The 22,655-nt window shown below is 41.7% G+C and overlaps 1 protein-coding gene across 1 annotated transcript; it reads left to right on the top strand.

The window, feature by feature from the left end:
• The first annotated feature begins 224 nt into the window (after positions 1-224).
• On the top strand, positions 225-22,121 carry SLC15A1 (solute carrier family 15 (oligopeptide transporter), member 1). Its single transcript, XM_010130960.1, has 22 exons — positions 225-302; positions 365-449; positions 534-675; positions 3,380-3,499; positions 3,691-3,790; positions 4,019-4,109; positions 5,939-6,022; positions 7,183-7,265; positions 8,424-8,510; positions 9,499-9,588; positions 10,846-10,890; positions 10,988-11,020; positions 11,143-11,231; positions 13,586-13,667; positions 15,135-15,260; positions 16,134-16,283; positions 16,693-16,742; positions 17,385-17,492; positions 17,635-17,731; positions 18,176-18,322; positions 19,940-20,047; positions 21,933-22,121. The coding sequence occupies exons 1-22, from the start codon at positions 225-227 to the stop codon at positions 22,119-22,121; spliced, it is 2,184 nt and encodes a 727-aa protein (XP_010129262.1).
• Positions 22,122-22,655: the final 534 nt, after the last annotated feature.

Genomic DNA, 22,655 nt, shown 5'->3' with positions numbered 1-22,655 from the left:
CACCCCCCCAAAACACTGGCTTTTTTCATATCTTTGGACTGCTGTAAGGGTTAGATGCTGAAGATTTCCAATATGCATGGTGCAACACTTGAAAGTCAAATATAGCATTGCTGAAGATCTCTTGCAAAGGGCAGATGAGAAATCTCTGGAGCTCTGGGGCCCAAAATGGGAAAGTGACAACTGAATCTTGGTTCAGATAAGCCAGTGTCATTCCACAGAAGACCATGCAGCTTCCTAACACCCCTGACTACATAACCGCACCTGCTGAGTCTGCACTGAGCCTGCTCAAGCTGTGTGTCACAGTGAGTGATGTTAGTCTGCGCTGCACAGCTCTGCGCTCATGCTGTCTGTCTCTTGCCTCCAGCCGAGCTTCTTTGGCTACCCCTTGAGCATCTTCTTCATCGTCATCAATGAGTTCTGCGAGCGATTCTCCTACTATGGCATGCGAGGTATGTAATGGTCAGCATGAGGAGACACAGGACATGGCCAGCCTTGACTTTGGTTTGCAACCTGTTGTTTTGTTTTTCCTACAGCGGTGCTCGTTTTGTATTTCAAATATTTTCTGCAATGGGATGACAACTTGTCTACAGCCATCTACCACACGTTTGTTGCTCTGTGCTACTTGACACCAATCCTTGGAGCACTTATTGCAGACTCTTGGCTGGGGAAGTTTCTGTAAGTGCTTCATTAGAAAACAACCAAAAATTGTGAAAGCTCACCTGAGATCAGTGTTACTTAAGGCTACTCCAGGATTTTTTCTGTTGTTTTTTTTTTTCTCCAAAGCTTGAGGTTTTGATTGATTTAGCTCAGACCTGAAACTGTACTATGAGTTAACAAATGTTAAATTCTGCTAATCAGTTAAGATGAGTTGCTTCCTGTTCGAGCATGCTGCGTGTTTTTCCTCTCATCTGGACAAAATGTAAGCTAAGAAAAGTATTCACCAATCTGTGAAAATAGGTACTGGCGGTTATCATTACATTGGGCTGCCTCTTTTCATTGGCCACCTGCAATAGGTAATAACGAAACACTGTGTTTTCTGGTATTAACTGGGACTTAGAATATATTTTTAAACACTCTGTGATTTCAGTACTGACTTAACAGCTCAGTGGGAGGTTTTACTGAGTTGCAACTCTCTTTAAATGATGAATTCTGGGTTTCTACCTGTGTGCTAGCTGTTCAGGAAAGTACTGCTGAATGAAGTGCTTTGAAATGTAACCAAATTATTTCCAACAGCCTGATCTTACTGTCCCTTACAGATGTCATGATTCTGATAGTGTTTACTTTGCCTGGAAAAAAAGCACAATAAAGGTTTTATGAAGGGATGTGAGTCAGGAATGTTAGCTGGCTTGTCAAAGGTCTCACAGAGATTAGGGATGAAGTTGGCTTTGCAGTTGGTCAGCTGAAGGCTGCACCATCTTCCTGCTGTGTTGACAGCCTCTGGGAGCCCAGCACCGCAACCACTATCGAGTGTGCTCTGTGGAGCTGGTCTGATCAGTAAGAATTCATTGTAAGCAGCTGGATATTTTGCAGATTGCAGCCTAAATGTATTGTGTACTCGCTCATTTAGATAGTATGATATATTCTTTTTAAGACTATTTTTGCTTTTTCCTGTTCTATGAAGCTTTGCAGACCTTGTACCCTTTCTCCTCTGGTACTTGTGCATACCAGTGACAGAGCTGCAGGGCCCTGGTCACCAGATCTTTACCAGGTCATTGATAGGATGGTTCAGGGCTTAAGACTGGAACTTTAAGCCTGACAAGCAAAGATATGCTTTTGGAAAAAGCACTGGGTTTAGGTATAGGTGCCCTAAAATACAGCAAGGTGCCAATTTAAAAAAAATTCTATGGTGACAAAAGGAAGCAAAGCACTTATCCAAGCACTGTTAAGCACTCTTATAGGAGAGACTTGAAACTTCCACAGTCCATGTACCTTGTACAACGTCTGCCAAAGAGCATACTGAGACCTGCTCGCATAATGTTAGACGCGAATTTCTTGGGGAAAATAGTACAGAAATCCCAATTTTTAAAATTGGGTATCATTTGTGCAGTGCCAATTATTAAGCGCTGTCTTCACAGCGTGCTTATGAGCCTCGCAAATAAAACTCAGAAGTTTCTCTCCTGGTCAGCTCAGGTTTAACTTCAGTTGGAAACTTCCTCCGAAGTTGTGAAGCAACTAAAGTAAATATATGGAGGTGCTAGTTAAACACCAAAACAAACACTCTGATTTATCTACTCAATACTTCTAAGTAGCAGATTCACTGTTACCCCACTTTGTATAGATTTTTACCCTGATACAGGGAAGAGCATTTTTAAGTTGGAGAAGCCTTGTTCTAAGGTCAACAGTGTGAGTGATGCTTCCTCTGCCCCTCTTGTATCACAGGGTTCTCCAACCTTGTTATGAGGATCTCTCGCCTTTGTCAGACAGATTTGAGCTGTCCTAGGTGCTTGAGCCTTGCCGTTCATTGTCCTGGCCTGCACTGGGTTTGGGATTGCTTCTCCTACAAGCTAGAGTTGTAAATAATTTCACATCATTGCATCCTATTTATTCTGCTTTTCTTCCAAACTGGAGACCTGGGTCTGTGCCTATCGAATGGAACCCCAACCAAGGATGTGGATGAACATGGATTAAATGCTAGTCATGTATTTAAACTCCAACAAAGTTAAAATGGATTATGTCGTTACATACCAGAGAGAGGAATGGACCCTAAAGGCATGGGGGTGAGGGCTGGTGATTCTGTAGTGTTACCTTCCTAGGCACCTTGGCAGAGGAAAGGCAGGCTGAAAGCCCGCAGTCCGTACTCTCCAGGGCTGCTCTCACTCTGCTCGGAGTTTAAAGATTTAGCACACTTACAGCTGAGAGAGTGTAGTAACAGAGTCGTTCACAACAGTATTTTGGGGCAGTTTCCATGTGTAAAGCAGATTATTTTGATTTTGTTTTACTCCTTGCAGATGAACTGTTTAAACATTCTTTACATTCTTTTATAATATTAAAATCAGTGCAAATTACATTCTTCAGTGTTGTAGAGTATTCCCTTTGAACTTCATTTATGAAATTATCAAATATGAAATTATTAAAAAGACAACCACTGAAGTTATTTAAATATCTCCCATGACCTGGTGCATTTGTTATCTTGCCTTGATTAATTAAACAAGGCTAGCTAAAATAATAATAATAAACAGAATAGAAATACTGTGACGGAGGTATGTGGACAGATTTTTACAGTAGCTTGTAAAAAGTCCATAACTTGTCTTATCTGTTAATTATGCTTCTTTACCAAGCAACTTTGAAATAAGCAAATCCCTGCATTATCTGTGTGCGTATGTATATGTGTGCAATCACACTAACACAACTAAAAATCCATCTCCTCCCTTTATAACAGGACCATTATCTCCCTGTCCACTGTCTATACTGTTGGGCAGGCAGTCATGGCTGTGAGCTCCATAAATGACCTGACAGATGGCAACCGGGATGGCCTTCCTGATAACGTACATTTACACATGTGAGTTGCTTTCTATGGGAGTTTTTTCCAGGCTGATGAAGAGTGAGATGAATTATATCTTAAATTCATGTTATTTGAAGTGCAACTGTCTTGCAATCAGTCTCTTGCGAGCTTTAAATAAGAAACTAAAGTGATTTTTTTTTTTTTCTTCTCCCCCCGCCCTCCCCCTTCTCTTTTTTGCTTTGTTCCAGTGGTCTGTCTATGACTGGCTTGATCCTTATTGCACTTGGTACTGGTGGAATCAAACCTTGTGTGTCAGCCTTTGGTGGAGATCAGTTTGAAGATAATCAGGTAACAATGTCTTTGAGATTCTCATTCATACGGATACTCTCACTAACGTTTGCCTACTGTAATACTCTAATAATACACATATTTAGATATGTGCTGCAGTGCTGTAGTGTTTCCTGAGTAGCTGAAGAAGGAGCTAGACCACTATTTGTCTTGAACTGTTCAAACATTGCTGCTGATTGACATGGTTCCGGCTAAGCCTTTCTAAACACATTTTTGTTTTTACTGTAGGAAAAACAAAGAACTAGATTCTTCTCTATCTTTTATTTGTCCATTAATGCTGGAAGTCTCCTATCTACTATAATCACCCCAATTCTCAGAGGTAAGGCCACACATTTGTTTATCTAATAGTTAAACATCAGTAAAGGATGAGTGTTGGTTAGGTTTAAATCAATGGTCCGTTCTCTGACACCTTGCAGAGTGATCTGGCGAATCGTCTTCAAGGTTTTCATATATGTCATCCAGCTTCTCACAGGGGAGGCACTGTCAAAAACGAGGCAGTTGGAGATCTCAGTTGCCTTCAGGATCATCAGTACTAGATCCAAAGAGACATGCGGAAGCCTTCAAATTGTATGCCCTTATGCATGTCCTAATTCCATGGAGGTACAAATATGGTACCTCTTCCAATACCTTTAAAACAATCACACAAGAAAGGGTTGTTCTCTTTGTTGGGAAGTTAGGAGACCGCCTTTTTCTCTAGAATTGAAGAGTGTGCTAAAGTGTGCCCATGCAAAGTACAGAAGCATCTACGCACGTGGCAACACATTTATCTATGTGACAAACTAAATCACATTCTTCATATTGATGAAGTTACTTTTTCTTCTGCTTATAATGAATAGCATGATCCTAAACAAAAACCAAACAATTCACTGATCCATGTGTGTATGGATTTTCATGGCTAGCTTACACAGATGGTACTCCATGCATGTGCTTGGCAGGAGTTGGAGAGAGGCTGTTTTTCCCAAAAGAAAAAAAAAATTTAGAATAACCCTAAAGCATCTGCTGCAATTCTGGCCTTTGGATTGTTTGACTGGATCAGACTGTGTAGAAGCGTTTTGCATGTTTGCTTAATGCAAATTCTACCCTTTATCAAAAGGTAAGGAGATACGCATAAGGCACAACATGCAGCTTGCTTCCACGCTGATACAGAGTGAAAACTTCCTTGGAAAAACAGATGAATTCAGCTGAGGAAAGTCATTAATATCATTATGTCCTATACAGGTTTAACCAAAAGGCTAATACAACTAAATCAAAACATTAATTAGCTGCAAGCTACTTTTTTCAAATCAAACTCTCTAACCCTCCTGTCAGAAGTAGTATAATGAAAAAGGTAGTAGATTTTAGTCACTTACTTTTCCCTGTTAGTAGCTTTGTCCACACGCTGAGCATCGCTTCAGGATGCATGCATGAAGTATGCAAAGTCAAACCAGTGACTACTGCTGAGGGTGGGTGTGGTGGTTGAGAATTTTTTCAACAAGCTCCACTTACTATGTTACTTATCTTTGTTCACAAATTTGTTCCAAAACTTTTGTAATCTACTTCCTTTCTCACCAAGAACGTGCATTTGACCGTTCTAGTAGGGTTCTTCACTTCTCAGTGTAGAACTAGATGTAAATCTCCTGTTCAGCCTGAAGAAGAGAAGGCTCAGGGGAATCTCATCAGTAAATATAAATTCCTGCAAAGGGAAAGCACAAAGAGAACGGAGCCAGCCTCTGCTCAGTGGTGACCAGTGACAGGACCAGAGGCAATGGGCACAAGCAGAAACACTTTTTCACTGTGATGGTGACCAAGCACCGGCACGGATTGCCCAGAGAGGTTATGGAATCTCCTTTCTTGGCAATATGCAAAAGCCATCTGGACATGGTCCTGGCCAACCAGTTCCAGGTGGCCACCTCAAACAGCAGGGCTTGCACCAGAAGACCCTCAGAGGTCCCTTCCAATCTGAACCATGTGATTTTTGTGATACATAATTCCCCTTTTGAATAATGAAAGTTAAGTTGGATACTGATCATCCACCCTATCAATGTCAGCAGAGATTTCCCCCTTCCCTGACTCTCCCTGAGTTAACAATGACTGCAAAGAACAGAAAACCTGTGTAAAACACAGGCAGTGCTGACTGGGACTTTTATCTAATGTTATTTTGTGCTTCAGCTCAAGAGTGTGGCATTCATAGCAAACAGCGATGCTACCCGCTAGCTTTTGGAGTTCCTGCTGCCCTCATGGCTGTTTCCCTGAGTAAGTGGAACTGTTTCCATCTTGCTGCTTCAGTTATAGATGTGATTAGATGACAACAGTCTCAGAATAAGGAGAACATGGTAGAAATCTCCCTGTATCAACCTCTATTAATACCTGATCACTTCTGCAATTTGACTTAAATTTTTTTCGTGTGGTGGTGTTTGTGATTAATTTGATGCACTCTGTTTAACAGAAGAGACTGATTTACAAAGAGAGACTGGTGAGGCTGGGGAGAGCCACAAATACACCGCTGAATTCTGTACATTATGTAGTTTACTGTCTCTGTCTTGGACCACTGGAGTACATAAATAAGATCTTTAGAACGTGGTGCGAGGGCCCTGAGAAAATGTGAGTTTTGGAAACTACCCGTAGTCCAGAATAGTGAACTGTATAAGGTAATTGTCCCTGCACTGGAGAAATGCCATACGGGTGTGTCAGTACTTCTCAAACACCTGCATTTTTCCTAACTGCACTATAGGTCACTCCCCAAGCCTTTCTGCTGCAGCACAAAGCCCAAGAAACTGGGGGTTGTCAGTGTGTACCACAGTACCCCTTGTGGTCCTGGTCCTTCATGGTACCGCCTAGGAGCCCGCCCAGGATGGGCCTCCTGCTACTGGTGACCCTGTCTTGCCTGTGCACCCCACCCAGGGAGGATGGTGGCTGTGGGCCCTTTGCCTGTGTCCTGCCCGGCACACAGGAGAGTGAGGCTGGGGAACATACCTGGGTGTGGAAGCTGAGGACACCTTAATGTGTCCTGAAGTTCAGGCAGAGCCTCAAGTCTCCCTGTGTGATGTGAGCTGCAGCACCTGGAATTCCTGAAAAGGAGCCCATAAAAGCTCTCTTAACCAAGCAAGGCTAGAGCCAAGGCCCTAAAGTCATCCTTGTTTTGACCATCCCTCAGTTAAGCTAACGGCCCACTGAGGACTTGCCCTAAGAGTTTCCAGACTTAGTCCTTCATCTGAAATAGAAGCAATCTGCTGGTATTAATTTGATTTCTTTTACTGTATGATAAGACACATATAGGCAATTTCAGTGCTCCTTAGGAGGCTTATTCCCATCCTGGTGTAACTCCCACGACTGTTACAGTTTCCATACCAAATTATTTGCCACTGTTTTCAATCAATCCTGAGTTGCTTTTGGTTTCTGTTTGCATTTTCTAGTTGTGTTCATAGCTGGAAGTAGAATGTACACGAAAGTTCGGCCTCAGGGAAATATAATGATTCAAGTTGCCAAATGCATTGGAGTAAGTATTATCTGTATAACCAAAAACCCTGGCAGCAATTAAAAAAAATGTTCAGTAAACTGCCTAGATCAGAAATCTGTCGTCATATGAGGAAGGCTTCTGAAATCTACTTTTTTCCTTACAGAAGGCTTCTTTACGACATCTTCAGGTTTAGACTGCCTTTTTAAATCTGTATCTTGGTTTATATGTGAATTTATACTCAAAGGAATCAAAATAAGATGCCAGCGATGTGTAAAAGCTTATCCCAACTTCTAGGAATCATTCCCTTCTCATTCATGCACCTTTATGCAGCCCTGTAATGAGAGGTAAACAGACCTTGACCCAAGTCAAGAGCAGTAATATATCTTATCAGCAGAAATGTATTGCTTATTAAAAGAATGTTAGTTACAATGCAGAGGTATGTTGATCCCCACTGTGTCAGGGAGATCAGGGGGGTTAGATGTCAGTGCAAGCCTGCAAGGAAGGGAACTAAATCTGCATGAATAACACTGCATGTGTAACACTGTGTGTCCCCACTTTGCAGTGTCTCGACTTTCAGACCAGGGGATTTTTTTTATTATTATTATTTATGAGCTTCTTCATTCTCCATTCACATCCGTCAGCTTGTTATGGCCCTGACAATCACTTGTCTTGTAGAGATCTGTTTTTAGCAGTGCTTACAGGTGACTGGCCATTGCTTAGAGTGCTGCCCCTAAGGTCCAACTCAGCCTTGCATATCATCCCATGCAGAAAGTCTTGGGAGTTCTTCAGGACTGTATCTGTGTATATTCAGTGTCAAGGAAAGTGGAATATCTTCAAGATACAGCTTCTTATAGTGAAATGAACTCTTACAGCCTTTCAGCTCTGAAAACCTGTGCATGTGACATTCTTCTGTTCATCGTTGTACATAGGCAAGGCTGAAGTAGGCAGGTTGTCAAGCTCCTAACAGCAGCTCATATTGAGAGAGCCTACTCTGAGCTGTCTGGTTCACCTAATCCCAGTGCATACTCCACTGGATATGCAGTGTGAGGCCTTAAATGCAAAACTGCTTTAGATGCTTGGAGCAGTTAATGGAAGTAAGTCACCTCTAAACACTAGAAGCAGGAGCGTCATCTTTAATGACAAAACGATTTATATCATTTATAAATACAAGTAATGCAAAATTCCATCTCTCTTCAGTTTGCCATCAAAAACAGGTTTCAGCATCGCAGCAAGGAGTTCCCCAAGAGAGAGCACTGGCTAGACTGGGCGAGTGAGAAATATGATGTAAGTACTGCATGAACATTCCTGTGCTGTGACATTGCCCAACACTCAGCTCCTCCTCTGTCTGCTCTGATCCATTGCCTCAATAGCTGGACAAATAGCTTCGGGCTGCTCAATCATTTAGAAGCTAATGGTCTGGCCAAACACCAGTGCTCTCCCGGGATGGCAGGTTATCACCCCAACTCTTGCTAGAGAAAGCAGAGCTCTGTGATCTGATGCTCTTTGAGATCATAGGCTGCCGAGGGGAATTCAAGGGCAATGAAGAAAAGACTATTTCCCTTCTTGAATGAATACAAAAAACTATTATTTTTTGTTAATAAAATACAAGCATTATCCTTGTCGAATTTGTTGCTCTTGATGTTTACTGTTGCATTCAAACAAAAATAGGCTGGTTTAATGACTGCAGAAGGGAAAAACGGGCATAGTGTTAACTGTCATGGTTAATGTGCAGGGCTGTAACACTTGTCTTGGGATCAAACTGCAGAATTATGCTTGGGAATTACAGCTTAAGTGGATAAACACTGCATTCTCCCAGCCTCAGCACAAGCTCCTTACTGTGACTCTCAAAGCCTTGTGTCCCACAGTACCCAAGCACGTCCCTTGCACCCTGTCCTGTTGTCAACAGCAGTACAAACCTTAACCTGCCCCCTTTATTTTCCTTCTGCCTACATACTTTTTTCATGTGTGAAACACATTCCTCAGTTACCTGTTGTTCAAGAGCCTCCTTCCTAGTAAAACAACACAGCACTGCATGCTACATCTCATGCTGCCATCAGCATACATGCCGAGAGGCAGAGGCTTCTGGTATCAGTGTCACCTTTAACTGGCAGCCCTTCGCACACCCACAAGCAGACTCTTGTGCTTCTTAACAGAAACAGCAGAAGTAACCACAACATGCGATGTGTCTTCACCTGTTTTTATGCTGTGAACAGCAGTTGGCAACTGTCTCTTTTTTGACCAATTCCTCTTGTGTAATTCTTGTTTGTTGCAGAAACGGCTGATTGCTCAGACTAAGATGGTGTTGAAAGTGCTTTTCCTTTACATCCCTCTCCCGATGTTCTGGGCACTTTTTGACCAGCAGGTAAAGTAGAAATTGTTCAGCTTGGCAATAGAGCTGTACTATGTCACTCTATCTACTCAGAGGCCACCAGACATAAAAGATGCCTATAGGAAGGTGGAAAATAATTCTTTATAAATTCTTTAACCCGCTTCTAATGTGAAGGGGTAGCTCCTGAGTCACAGTAGCACAGAATGTTCTGCAGCAGGGGAAACTCAGTGTATCTGGACATACCCAGGACTGATTCAGTGACTGAGGCCTCTCCAAGTCTTCTATCAGCCAGGTCTCAAGGTCTCAGAGGGTGAAACAATATAAAGCTTTCTTAGTTTTAATCAATTTCCAGTGAGTTGAGATGAAATGTAAGGTACTAGTGTAAAAGCTCTGGAGAATCAGGGCTGAAATGACCTGGATGCCAGTTTGCTTAACCACTCAAACTTGTTAGAAATACCACACACCCTCAAGAAGTATAAGCATGTAATTTCCACTCATTTGGTGGACTGTGTGCTTAGGACTCATGAAAGCAGGACTTCACAGTCAAGTATTGAAGCATGAGTTTAGGAGGGTGTCTGAGAACCAAGGGCCGAAAGCTTTATCCCTGGCAGACGGTAGAAGTTTGGTCCAGATTGCCTAGATCATGCCGCTTTAGTCCAGTACCAGTGAGCTGTAACTGTTGGTGTGACTTGTTACAAATAGGCAACCCTCCTTTTGAAATTCTGAACTCAGGAGTAATAGCCTGTGTCTCGGCCAGTGGTGCATCCAGGTGGTTAAAGGCTCTTACCACAGATGCAGTGGTGCACGTTCCTATCTTGCCCTGGGCTCAGGCTGAAAGTGAGCTCCACTTAACCTGGCTATAGGCAGGTTTTGGGGGTAGAGGACTCAGGGCAGGTCCAGCCTTGGTTTAGCAGCTCACTGCTGTGCTGTGTGAAGCACAAGGATGGACATGTTAGTGGGGTGGGGTGCCCTGGCTCAGGCAGGCAGCACAAAGGCACTTAGATGGCTTCTGTGCACAGCACATGGCAAGGACGTCCTGCACACTGCTATCTCTCCAGCTAATCTCTGCATCTGCATTATTTTCCACTCTATTTCATGAAATTAGTAAATAAACTGACACGGGCCACAAGGATCGCTTTGTTTAAATGCTTACACCGCAGAGTAAGAATACTCCTGTAGCAAGCTAGCTTTTTTTTATTTTTTCGCGTGTCTTTCACAACACAAAAAATCTAAAACAAACTTTAGAAGATTGATTTACTGCGGCATTTAACTTTCTCTTCTTTTGTTAAGGGGTCAAGATGGACACTGCAAGCCACAACAATGGATGGGAATTTCGTAGGTTACTTTTTATTGCTTTTTTCCTAATTACAATTTACTTTTCAGTTCAATTTTATTTGTTGTATTATTAACCTGTTTATTTTTTCTTCTCCAGGGATCTGTTCAGATTCAGCCAGACCAAATGCAGGTACAGTAATCTTCTGCCTGCCAATTCTAACTGCTTCCCCAAGATTTTACATATATATACATATTGCCCTTCATTAAAAAAACCCCTTAAAATACTTTTTTCTTTATGTTCATCTTCAACAGACTGTGAACCCAATCCTGATTATTATAATGGTCCCAGTTGTAGATGCTGTGATTTATCCTTTAATCAAGAAATGCAAGATCAATTTTACGTAAGTTGATGTACTTACCTGGCTTCAATAAAAGCTCATTTTAGTGGTTTCTTCAAACTGCTCTTCCAGCCCCGGAGAAAGGAAGACTTTCCCTTGGTTGAGGAGGATGTGGTTAGAGACCATGTAGACAAGCTGGACACCCACAAATCCCTGGGCCCTCATGGGATACACCCACAAGTGCTGAAGGTGCTGGCAGATGTTATTGAGAAGCCACTCTCCATCTTTGAAAGGTCCTGGAGAACATGAGAGGTGCCTGAGGACTGGAGGAAAGCCAGTGCCACTCCAGTCTTCAAAAAGGGCCAGGAGGTCAGCCCAAGAAACTACAGGCCAGTCAGCCTCACCTCTGTCCCTAGAAAGGCGATGGAACAACTCATTCTGGAGGTCATCTCTAAGCATGTAGTGGAGGAGAAGGTTATCAGGAGTGGTCAACATGGATTCACCAAGGGGAAATCATGCCTGACCAATCTGACAGCCTTCTGTAATGGTGTGACTAGCTGGGTAGACGAGCAGTAGATGTTGTCTACCTCCACTTCAGCGAGGCTTTTGACCCTGTCTCCCATAACATCCTCATAGGGGAGCTTAGGAAACGTGGGTTAGATTGGTGGACTGAGAAGTGGCTGAACAGCAGAGCTCAGGGGGTTGTGATCAGTGGTGCAGAGTCTAGTTGGATGCCTATAGCTAGTAGGGTTCCCCAGGGGTCAGTACTGGGTTCAGTCTTGTTCAACATATTCATCAGTGACCTGGATGAAGTGACAGAGCGTACCCTCAGCAAGTTTGCTGATGATACGAAATGGGGAAGGCTGGCTGATGCACCAGAAGTCTGTGCTGCCATTCAGTGACACCTGGACAAGCTGGAGAGTTGGACAGAGGGGAAACTAATGATGTTCAACAAGGGCAAGTGTAGGGTCCTGCACCTGGGGAGAAATAAGCCCGTGCACCAGTACAGGTTAGAAGTTGACCTGCTAGGAAGCAGCTCTGTGGAGGAGGACCTGGCAGTCCCGGTAGACAAGAAGTTAACCATGAGCCAGCAGAGTGCTCTTGCCTCAGGCAGGCCAAGGGAGGTTCTCCTCCCCTCTACTCAGTCCTAGTGAGGGCACATCTGGAGTGCTGTGTCCAGGTCTGGCCTCCCCAGTTCAAGAGATGCAGGGAACTACAAACTGGAACACAGGAAGTTCCATCTGAACATGAGGAGAAATGTCTTTACTCTGAGGGTAACAGAGGACTGGAACAGCCTGCCCAGAGAGGTTGTGGAGTCTCCTTCTCTGGAGACTTTCAAAACCTGCCTGGACACATTCCTGTGCAACCTGCTCTAGGTGAACCTACTTTAGCAGGGGGGTTGTACTAGATGATCTCCAGAGGTCCCTTCCAAACACTATCATTCTGTGAGGAAGAGAATCTAATAGTAAAGTAATAATATTTTCCAGTTAAGGGCAAAGTCTCTCAGTTGCAGAAGAGATGCTGTTTATGGTTTTTCTCTTCTTCCATGTCTACCCCTTCTCCCTCCCAAAGTATAAGTAGTAGAAATACATCTGTAGCATGTGTTGTGGTTTTGGGCTTAAATCTACCTGAGACAAGATGTGTTTCCTCCTCAGTCCCCGTGAGGAGTCCAGCTCACTGGATCCTTCTAGGTGTAGTTTCAGAGGGCACTGCACTTTATTTTTAATGTTGGTAATAAAGTGGCCAGCAGTTGGAGAGGCGGTAGAGAATACAATTCTTAAGATAAAGGGATAAGATTCAATGCTGTTTTTCCATCTAGTTATGAAAAATTCAGGGCATGTGCTGTGCTGGAAATAATGTCATTCATTTGCAGACACTCTACATCTGATAAGTGATGCCATAAATATCTACTTTAAATTTATCATCATGGCTTACCTGGATGTCAGTAGGCATCTCTTAATTCAACATATTTCCCTGACTTTTTTTGTTGTTTTGATTTAAACGTAGCGATATATTTACAAGTTATTACCCTGTTTAAAAAGGTATAACTTCTTGTTAGCTTTACAACAATGAAAAGACAACTGTACTGGATTGTTTTGGGGTTTTTTGTTTTGTTTTTCTGCAGATCAGACTTTTCCAGAAACCTAGTAATTATATTCAGTCAATGTTTGAGACCAGCAGATGCAGAATAGCAGGATATGAAGATGCTGCAGGAAAGATTTCCTGATAGCATAACTATAAATTGAGATGTACCCAGCTTAGCAGAACACTTACTGTAACAACATCAGCCCTTCAAAGGGTGATAAGGTGCTAGTTGTGGCTATTTGAGTTTCCCACTGTGGAAAGAAAACAACTAACAGCTGAAGCTTTGAATTAATATTTGTCTTGAAACTCACATACGTGTTTTGTTGTACTAGGCCCCTAAGGAAGATCACTGCTGGTATGTTCCTTGCATCTCTGGCTTTTGTTGCTGCTGCCCTTGTGCAAGTGCAAATAGACGTAAGTTCAGCCATATGCAAGTATTTACTGTTAATTTTCAGTTGTTAATACAGAACAAAGTGTGTTTAAGGGGAAAATGAGCCACGACTTCTAAATTTGGAACCAAGCCTACGAGCACAGAAGTAGGAGGAGGGAAATATTCAAGTATGTTGTGATAGTGTGATTAGTATAGTAAAATGCTAAGAGCATTCTGTAAAATGAACAGCGTTCTGCAAAACATCTCATCTGTCATTAGCATAAATCATGCATTAAAGGCAACCTCAGTCTTTAAACTGAGGCTAAAAGCTGAAAACCAGAGATTTATTTGGCCTACTGGGGGGTTGCTTTTTACCTCAGATCTCTTCTGATACTTATACTGGAGGTGAAGTGTGAGTCTGAGAAGCATTATCACAGCACGGGCAAAGATGATACCTGTTTCAGGGAGGATGCATCACATCTAATTTCCCTTGTCATTTCCGAAGCAGATGAAGGTATTCCCTGTAGCTGGGGCACTGGCAGCACCTCTGGGAGGTGTTCCACTGCATCCCAAGATCCAAACAGCTATTCAGAGGTGCTTGCCTGTCTTCATGCACTATCAAGGCAAGATGCTCAACTCTTGAACAGCTTTAGTTAGGAAAGAGGAATTCTCTCCTTAATGCCTGGATCCATCAGCAAAACAAGCTTCATATTCAACTCTGCCTCTTGAAGGAGGAAGTAAAGGGTCTGGCCTTCAGCTGGTATAGATACATCCAGGTTGTCTTCCTGCATGTCCTGTTCGTAAGGCCAGAGCTGTGCACACATGCATACTGGCATTGGGCAGTAGCTGCATCAAAGCTGGTAACTGCCCAGGCTGTTGCACAAGAATCTCCTGCAGAAAGGTAAAGATGGATGGTTTTGTTGTGTCATGTACCTGAAGAGACTGAAGTGGACAAAAGTATGGGAAGAGAGGACAGGCTGAAACAGAAATGAAATAGACACAAATTTTGGATTCTCTGCATGAGCAGAAACTATTTGCGGCTACATCTAGTGGGAAGTGGCATCTCCAGAAGTTCAGTTTGTCTTGGGTGTCACACCAGGCTGTGCCTGTACCTGCTCCTGTCTGGCAGAACCAGTGCTGGGGGACAATGAGTCAGAACAGTGTAAAAACAAACTCGGGAACCCAGGCAGCCTTAGGATGTGGGGAAAGCCCATTCCTTGAACTGCAGAGTGGTCTTGATAGCAGCAGCGTGCTGCAGGATGTGATCAAAGAGGAACCGCATCTGCCCACGGAGGTATTGTGGATTAGGCTTCTTTCCTGAGGCAGCAGTAAGGCGTCTTGTGAGACCAGTAATACATCACGCTATCAAAGCTGCATTCCTCTGACAAACACAGCTCATCAGGCAAATGCTCATCTTAATCATAAGATAATTAAGATCAGAGTAATTATAGTACTTTTCCCATGTGACTTAGGATAGGACTGATTTTTTTTTTTTTTTTCCTGTCCTACAGAAAACTCTTCCAGTTTTCCCTGCTGCTGGGCAATCCCAAATCAAAATAATAAATCTAGGAACTGACGTAGTAACAGTTCAGTTTGAACCTGAACTTAAGACTGCAAATGTAAAGTCTATGGAGTCGGTAAGTACAAGGAGATGGGGAGTAGCAAGTTTAAAAAAAAAAATCTAATGGAATAAGTAAAACTGATTATTAACTAGTGGTTTCAAAACTGACTTTTTTCTCTAGTAAATTTTTTATTGTATTGTGGAATGAATTGTTAATGAAATTGTTAATGAAAACAGTGAATGAAGAAATGGTAACTATTTCAATATTCTAAGTAGTACTAGTTTGTTTTGGCAAGAGGTGGGTTTTTTAGGAAACTAAGAAAATTAATACTTATTTTGAACTAATTTCAGTCTTGCTAAAAGATGCCGTTTCTTAACAGCAGGAAGCTGTTAAGCTTCCTTCAATAAGTCCATTCAGTTCTAGAAAGCCACTGCTCTACTGTGAGTGACCACATACTCAAAAGGGAGCTTTTACTGTGGCTCCATCACATGTATTAACATATCCTGGCAATTGTTACTCCTGTTATGCCAAAATATAAAGATGCAGCAGGCATTTGCATCTCTTAGGGGGTGTTGCTATCTGGAAAATGCCGCATCTTCACTTAGGCTAGTGCTGCCTCTCTAGCCGAACAGAGTTTTACTTGGTGGTGGTGGTAAGCCTGATTTATCTGGAGCAAGAAAGACACAGGAAAATGTAACAGCTATTCCATAGTGCTTGTAAGAAGCTCGCTTTGAAGCTTGTGTAACAGAATAAGTTAATAAAAAGCAATGATCAAATGAAATTAGTGCTTGATGTAGCAAACATAACAAAAATGAAAGTTAGGAGATGCTCAGGATCTGTGACACTGCAGAAGTAAAACACATGTAAACTTCTGATCTTTCAGAGTCTGTAACGCTTGCACAAAGGTGTAGACAATTGCATGGAAATTCAATTTGTTTGTCTTTGTAGACCACCTACATGACATTTGGGACTTCTCAGGTGCAATCATTAAACATAACTTCTGGAAATAAAACTACAAATGAAAATGTCCAGTTGCTGGAGGGACAACGTTACACTCTTGGAGTTAAAAATAATGCATCAGACATTGTTGCTAAGTTGGTAAGTCTGCTTAATTCTCAAGATACACATTAATGTCTTAGCAGCTGTCTACGTGGAGTGTGTGAAGCTGAGAGGAAGAGCCCCGGGTAGCTTTTCCTTTTGTTTTGTCTCTCCCCCTCTGCTGTACCAGTGAGACTGCTAAGCCATAGAGGGCAGGACAGGATGTTTAAAAAAAGTAAAAAAAAAATTGCCAACTTAGTATTTAACTTGACAATTACCCTTTCACCAAGACTTAAATGTGTGGTCATACAGCGTTTTCTAGTAGACATGTATCTCAGCAGGATCCTGAAAGGGAAGGTCTGGAGTCTTGCTCTGAAGCCGTTGTTAATTCTAACTGCTATGTAATAGTGCATGTTTAAGCTGTTCACTGGTGCCAACAACGTCTCTTGATAACGGTCTCTTCCACCAGCTGTCTGACAATGTCACATCAAAACCAGAAGAAGGAAATAATCTCATCAGGTAGAGTCTGTTTTGCTCCTAAATTCTGGCAGTAGTGAGACTGTCTCTTCAATCTGCCTCTTGGGTGGACTCTTGTTTGACATAGACTTCCTACAGCGTTGAAAAACTACACTTGCTGGACACTTCACTTGATGTTTAGGGCAGTAGCAACTTCTGGGGCACAACTCATTTAAAGTACCTTGTGTATCTATTTGAGGTATAATTTGGCTAAAATTGAAATCGTGTGTTTTGCTCCACTGTCTAGGCTTTTTTTGTGGACAGATTGCATGCCTATACCTCTTTTTTTTAACCTTGGCTAAGAAGTATCCTACTACTTCTCTGCTTTTTCTTCTATATTTTCCATTTGCAGATGCACGTGTTACTGGTTGTAACTTGCTTGCTTTTAATGTTCTCCTAAACAGGCAGTGGGGTGGCGTGGGTCTAGCTTGCTTTTTGCATTAGCCACACTATGAGAGACGTAGAGTTCTTTCAAAAATGTTGACTGACAAAAAGGAAAGGGGAAGACTTGATGCTTGTTGTGCTGCCAGCACATCGTTAAAAGTAAAACTTTGTAAAAAAAACCAATCCAAACAAAAAACCGAAGCCAAACCTGTGGACTCATGCTTTTTCTTTTTAGTATTTAATCACTCTTGCATTTTAAAGGTTCATAAACAATTTGGCTGATCCTATCAATGTCACTATGGGTGACACTTCTTTTGGAAGACTGATGCCTCTCTCCGCCAGTAGTTACAGCCTCTTTGCAGGAGGAAGGTAAGCATTTTTCTTTACCCTAATTTAACCACATAAAGACATACTTGTCCTTGAGAAAAAGACGTAGATCTCTCTTACTTTACGTAATACACACATTTGTCTATATCTATGGTCTGAACTGTTTGGGTTTTTGTTTTTCCAGAAAAGATAAAATTATGATTTTTAAAAATTCAATCCCTTGTTCAGTTACTTCAAAGTCATTTGGATTTGGCAGTGCCTATACAATTACAATTGATGAGGTGAGTTGCCAGTGCTGTTGCATGGACAATACAGATTCAAATGTCATGCCAATATTTTCTTTAATTAAAAAAAAAACAAACAAACAAAAAACAAAACCACTTGTAGATTATCTCTTTTACCCTTAATTTTACATATGATAGAATTCTGGTATGTTAAATAATCGTTAAAAAATAATGATGGGTATGATAGTGACATAATGCAAGAATTCAAGTTCATCACTAATGGCCTTAAATCTTCAGCCCTATTAGATACTAAGGATTTGCATTAAGTCTGTTGTAAAATAACTATTACTTTGAAACCAAGTATGTAGTGTTTGATATATAATATTTATATACACAAAGTTTTGGGTAAATATGGTTATAGAGATGATATAGAACTTCTTAGAGTGCCTTTAGTGTACAGACTCTTTATCATTGTTCCTAATGTGCTATTTTAATTTCCAGTGTACTGAAAGCAATGTCAATATAACATATTCTGAAGATATCCCACCCAATACAGTCCATATGGCTTGGCAGATCCCTCAGTATTTTATTCTTACATGTGCAGAAGTGGTCTTCTCTATCACTGGGCTGGAGTTTTCATATTCACAGGTAGGTTTCACTCTTCAGAGCTCTCAGTGTTTTAAGAGTCCTGATACAAAGAAAATCTGTGATCTATTGTTTTTAAGCAGTGGTTCCAAATTGTGGCGTTGTTCAAATAATTATGTCCTTCAAAGCTACAGGCTGGTGCAGGTTGGCCTCTTTCAGTAGCATTCATTGTGTTCCCTGAATTATATCATTTGAAGACCTGACCACCAGTCATCAAATCTCCTTCTCATGTGTGACTTTCCACTGAAAATAAGTGGAACTATACTGCTGCTGTAAAACCGGAGAGCCCTCAAATATAAATGAACAAGTACTGACACCTTTTCTCTACACCAGTGTTACCGAAAATTGGAAGAAAAACTCCTTAATTGTAGCTGGGCACAAAGCTTATATCACCCGTTTACATACATATTCACTATTTTCCCCAAAATAATCATACATATTGAAAAACTGATAAATAATTATGTCCTTCAAAGCTACAGGCTGGTGCAGGTTGGCCTCTTTCAGTAGCATTCATTGTGTTCCCTGAATTATATCATTTGAAGACCTGACCACCAGTCATCAAATCTCCTTCTCATGTGTGACTTTCCACTGAAAATAAGTGGAACTATACTGCTGCTGTAAAACCGGAGAGCCCTCAAATATAAATGAACAAGTACTGACACCTTTTCTCTACACCAGTGTTACCGAAAATTGGAAGAAAAACTCCTTAATTGTAGCTGGGCACAAAGCTTATATCACCCGTTTACATACATATTCACTATTTTCCCCAAAATAATCATACATATTGAAAAACTGATTAATAATTTTGCATAGCTATTATGCATGCGGGTTGAGCTTAAGAAGATCCATTTTGTGTACCATGTCGTGTCCTACCAGTCGCCAAAAAACAGCATTTGAAGAATTTCATGGAAACTCTCCCATATATGGTGTCTAATTGGCATAGGAAAGGGACTTCTCAGAGTTTGCTGTGATTTATGCTAGCTCCAACTGGTCTTCAAACAGCTTAGCTCGTCTTTCTTGTGTTTTGTTGTCCTCTGTTGCTCTCCCAGACTGAAGACTTGTAGTTTAGATTTTTCTCATTCCTTTCCCAGACCACCAAGGTTTTAACCTCTATTGTACAGACTAGTATTTACCAGGTAACAAAACACCAGCATCTTCCATACAGTCTCTAGCAGCAGTTTACTCACATGCTCTTAAATTCCCTTTTTTTAATTCCAACTCCAGCTTGTTACTAGTTGTGCTTATTTCTTCCCGGTAATTCTGAGTCTATAAACTGCAGTGATGGGAATGTTGTAAGATGTGGCTTGTTAGACTATGATGCGCTCAATTTCTTCATTTAATAGGTACCACGTGTGACCATGATGTAAAATGTGCCTGTTAGTTACTGAGCATGTACGAATTAAAAGATGTTATGGCTGGTTTTAGTAATATCTTGTTCCTCAATGCCTTTTACAAGCCTGTTTAGACCTCTACCAATTTTTAATTAAAAACCCCCAAAAACCACCAAGAAATCCTTCTCCCCCCAGAGACCCAGTATTTGTTATAGTGTAAAGAATGCAGTAAACATCTGAAAACATACGATAGAAGTGTTTGACTAAAACTCAAGTCTTTCTCCCACAGGCCCCATCTAATATGAAGGCAGTGCTGCAGGCAGGATGGTTGCTGACGGTGGCTGTTGGCAACATAATTGTCCTTATCGTGGCTGGAGCATCCAAACTCAGTGAGCAGGTGAGCACACAAGCAATCAGCGTGATATTATATTACACTATGAGAAAGCAGCTTGTCATGGGTTAGGGCTAAGCCAGGCACTAGATGAATGATGGATGCTCTCTATTAACCCCCCTCCCTCCCCAAAGGGGAGGAGAAAGGGAATAAGGGAGAGAGAGACTCATGGATTGGAAAAGAAAACTAAAACAGCTTTAATGAAACAATAATAAAATGAAATACAAACAAAACCAATATAGAACCTAACTCCCCTCCCGATGGCAATTATGTCACTGTCACCATCACCACTGATGCTGTGGGCAGGCACTGGGGGAGTCCAGACTGGACTTCCAGTGGTAGACAGGAATCAGATTCCAGAACTGGATTCAGGGATGCACGGATTGGGATTGAAGGCAGAACGGACAGAGTCCTCCTCAGACACTAGCCATTGAAGAAGAGAGCTTGACCCTCGTGATCCCTCAGCTTTATACCACATATGACGTCTATGGGATGGAACACCTTGTTGGTCAGTTCAGGGTCACCTGTCCTGTCCGCTCCTCCCTGCAGGTGCAGCCTCTCACTCACTGCACCCCCACCGTGGCACACAGGATTTAGCAGTGACCTTGGGCTGCACAGGAGCAAGTATCGGCAAGAGCCTTTCTGCACCCCAACCCCTGGCAGTAACTGCAAACATCAAGAGTTTTCACTGCTAGGAGCAGACATTGTCTGCAAAAACATGCTGGTAACTTCAGACAGTGCCGTCACTTAGGAGAGACTGAGCTGGAAAGTAAGATCTCTGAACAGAGTAAGTTCTGTTCTAACTCAAATCAGGACACAGCTCTTATCCAGGGCAGAGTCACAGCTGATCATCCTCAACCACAACTTTGGAACATCATCATTAAGTGGATTTGCATTTATAGTTGGAATACAGGAGGTTAGTGTTAGCTACAAGAGAGTACCAGTCAGCTGTAGAACTAGTGCTTGACTGAATAATCTCAGCATATATAAGTAGTAGAGTTGTGAATCTTTACAACCTATTTGGATTAAAACTAATATTGAAGGCTGTGACATCAGGTGGTAACTTGTCTCCTGGATCCTCTTCTGAAGTTTCTGGTGGACATTTTCCCCAGCACTTCTCCAGCATGTGGAAAGGCTGTGAACTTCTGGAATGAAATTCTAGACTAATGGCACTAGAACCTACCAAAATTCAGTTCACTGCTAATGTGCCTTCACCTGCATACCTCAGTCTTGCCGCATCCCTTCTCCTGGTTCCATTGGTTTCAAACATCATTCTCTGGGACATAAAAGCGGTGGTTCTCCTTGTGAAGAGAATGTGTATAGGACTTTCTCAGACTACTATTGGTATTCCCTAATGAAACAAAAGAGAAATCTGGGAGAGGGAAGAGTCTGTCTTTGAACCTACTCTGGCAGTCCTAGTTTCAGCTAAATTAACCAGAAGGAGCATAAACCAGAGCTGTTGGGGCTTTTCAGGTGGAGATAGCACTTTCAAACCAGAGTTCCTGGTGTTCCTCTCTGCCCAGATTTGTGGTCAGTAGAAACTTTTTACTGCTGACCTAAGAGGATCACTGCCAGCCTGGGTTAAAAAGAGATAACCTGACCAAAAGGAGAGGCTGACTTTCCTTTTCAGTCTTTTGGTCCATTCCCATGCCTCGAGGAAAAGGATATTGTAGAACTTTTCAGCATTCTCAGAACTTTTCTGTCAATGAAGACAGATTGCTGAAAGGGCCTCAATTCTGAGTTGCTTTAATATGTATTATATGCATCTAATATTTAGTCTTGTAAGTTGTATGATGTCTGTTATGTATGTTCAGTTTCACATTCTAAATGGTGTCATTCTTTTGAGGCATGAATATATATGGATAAAATATACCTCTTTTTTTCTTTACAGTGGGCCGAGTATGTGCTGTTCGCTGCCTTGCTGTTGGCAGTTTGCATAATTTTTGCTGTCATGGCTTATTTTTATACCTATGTTGATCCAAATGAGATTGAAGCCCAACTTGATGAGGAAGAAAAGAAACAAGTCAAAAAGGATCAAGATGTCTCTGAAAAAGAAATTGAAGCTGTCTCTCGGATGTAAAAGGTGTATTCAAGGAGTGTTTTGTAAATAATGGTATGCCCTTAACTATCCCTGCAGTAAGAGGAATCAGGGTATCAGAAACACCTCTGGATCATGAGTCTCATGGGAGGGGTTAAGAAAAATTGTTTTAAATTAAAATGCAGCCTCTTTTGGGAAGCAAGAGGAAAATATTAGTCTCTTTGACTGAACATGGTACCCTGAAGAAACTCCAGCAGAATTTGCACTATTAATGTACCTCAACCTGAAATACCATAGCATTAAAATATTGAAATTACACTTGGCACTACTAAACCCTGTGAAAAGATGTATTTTTATACTGCATTTCAATTTTATATTGAAAGAAATAAGTATTGCCAAGAAATAGTAATTGAAGCCAAGCTGTCTGTGTGAGCCCTCTAGCCTCACTGTTACTTGAAAGCAGCAGGTCACATGTGCCTTAAATTCTTTTGTACGTCCTTACGGATAATGGGAGCAAAGCTCTGCCGTTGCTCAGGTTGAAATGCTGTCTATGTTCCCCATTGCAGTAACTTGGAC

Source organism: Buceros rhinoceros, unplaced genomic scaffold (genome assembly GCF_000710305.1).
Source record: "Buceros rhinoceros silvestris isolate BGI_N320 unplaced genomic scaffold, ASM71030v1 scaffold3582, whole genome shotgun sequence".
NCBI lineage: Eukaryota > Metazoa > Chordata > Aves > Bucerotiformes > Bucerotidae > Buceros > Buceros rhinoceros.
This window is presented reverse-complemented; position numbering and strand designations above follow the sequence as displayed.

Excerpts from the sequence above, each read along its gene's own strand:
- SLC15A1 (XM_010130960.1), top strand. The coding sequence starts at position 225 with ATGCAGCTTCCTAACACCCCTGACTACATAACCGCACCTGCTGAGTCT. Across the intron at positions 11,021-11,142 it reads TTCAGCCAGACCAAATGCAG|ACTGTGAACCCAATCCTGAT; the intron begins GTACAGTAATCT and ends CATCTTCAACAG. Across the intron at positions 11,232-13,585 it reads AAATGCAAGATCAATTTTAC|GCCCCTAAGGAAGATCACTG; the intron begins GTAAGTTGATGT and ends TTGTTGTACTAG.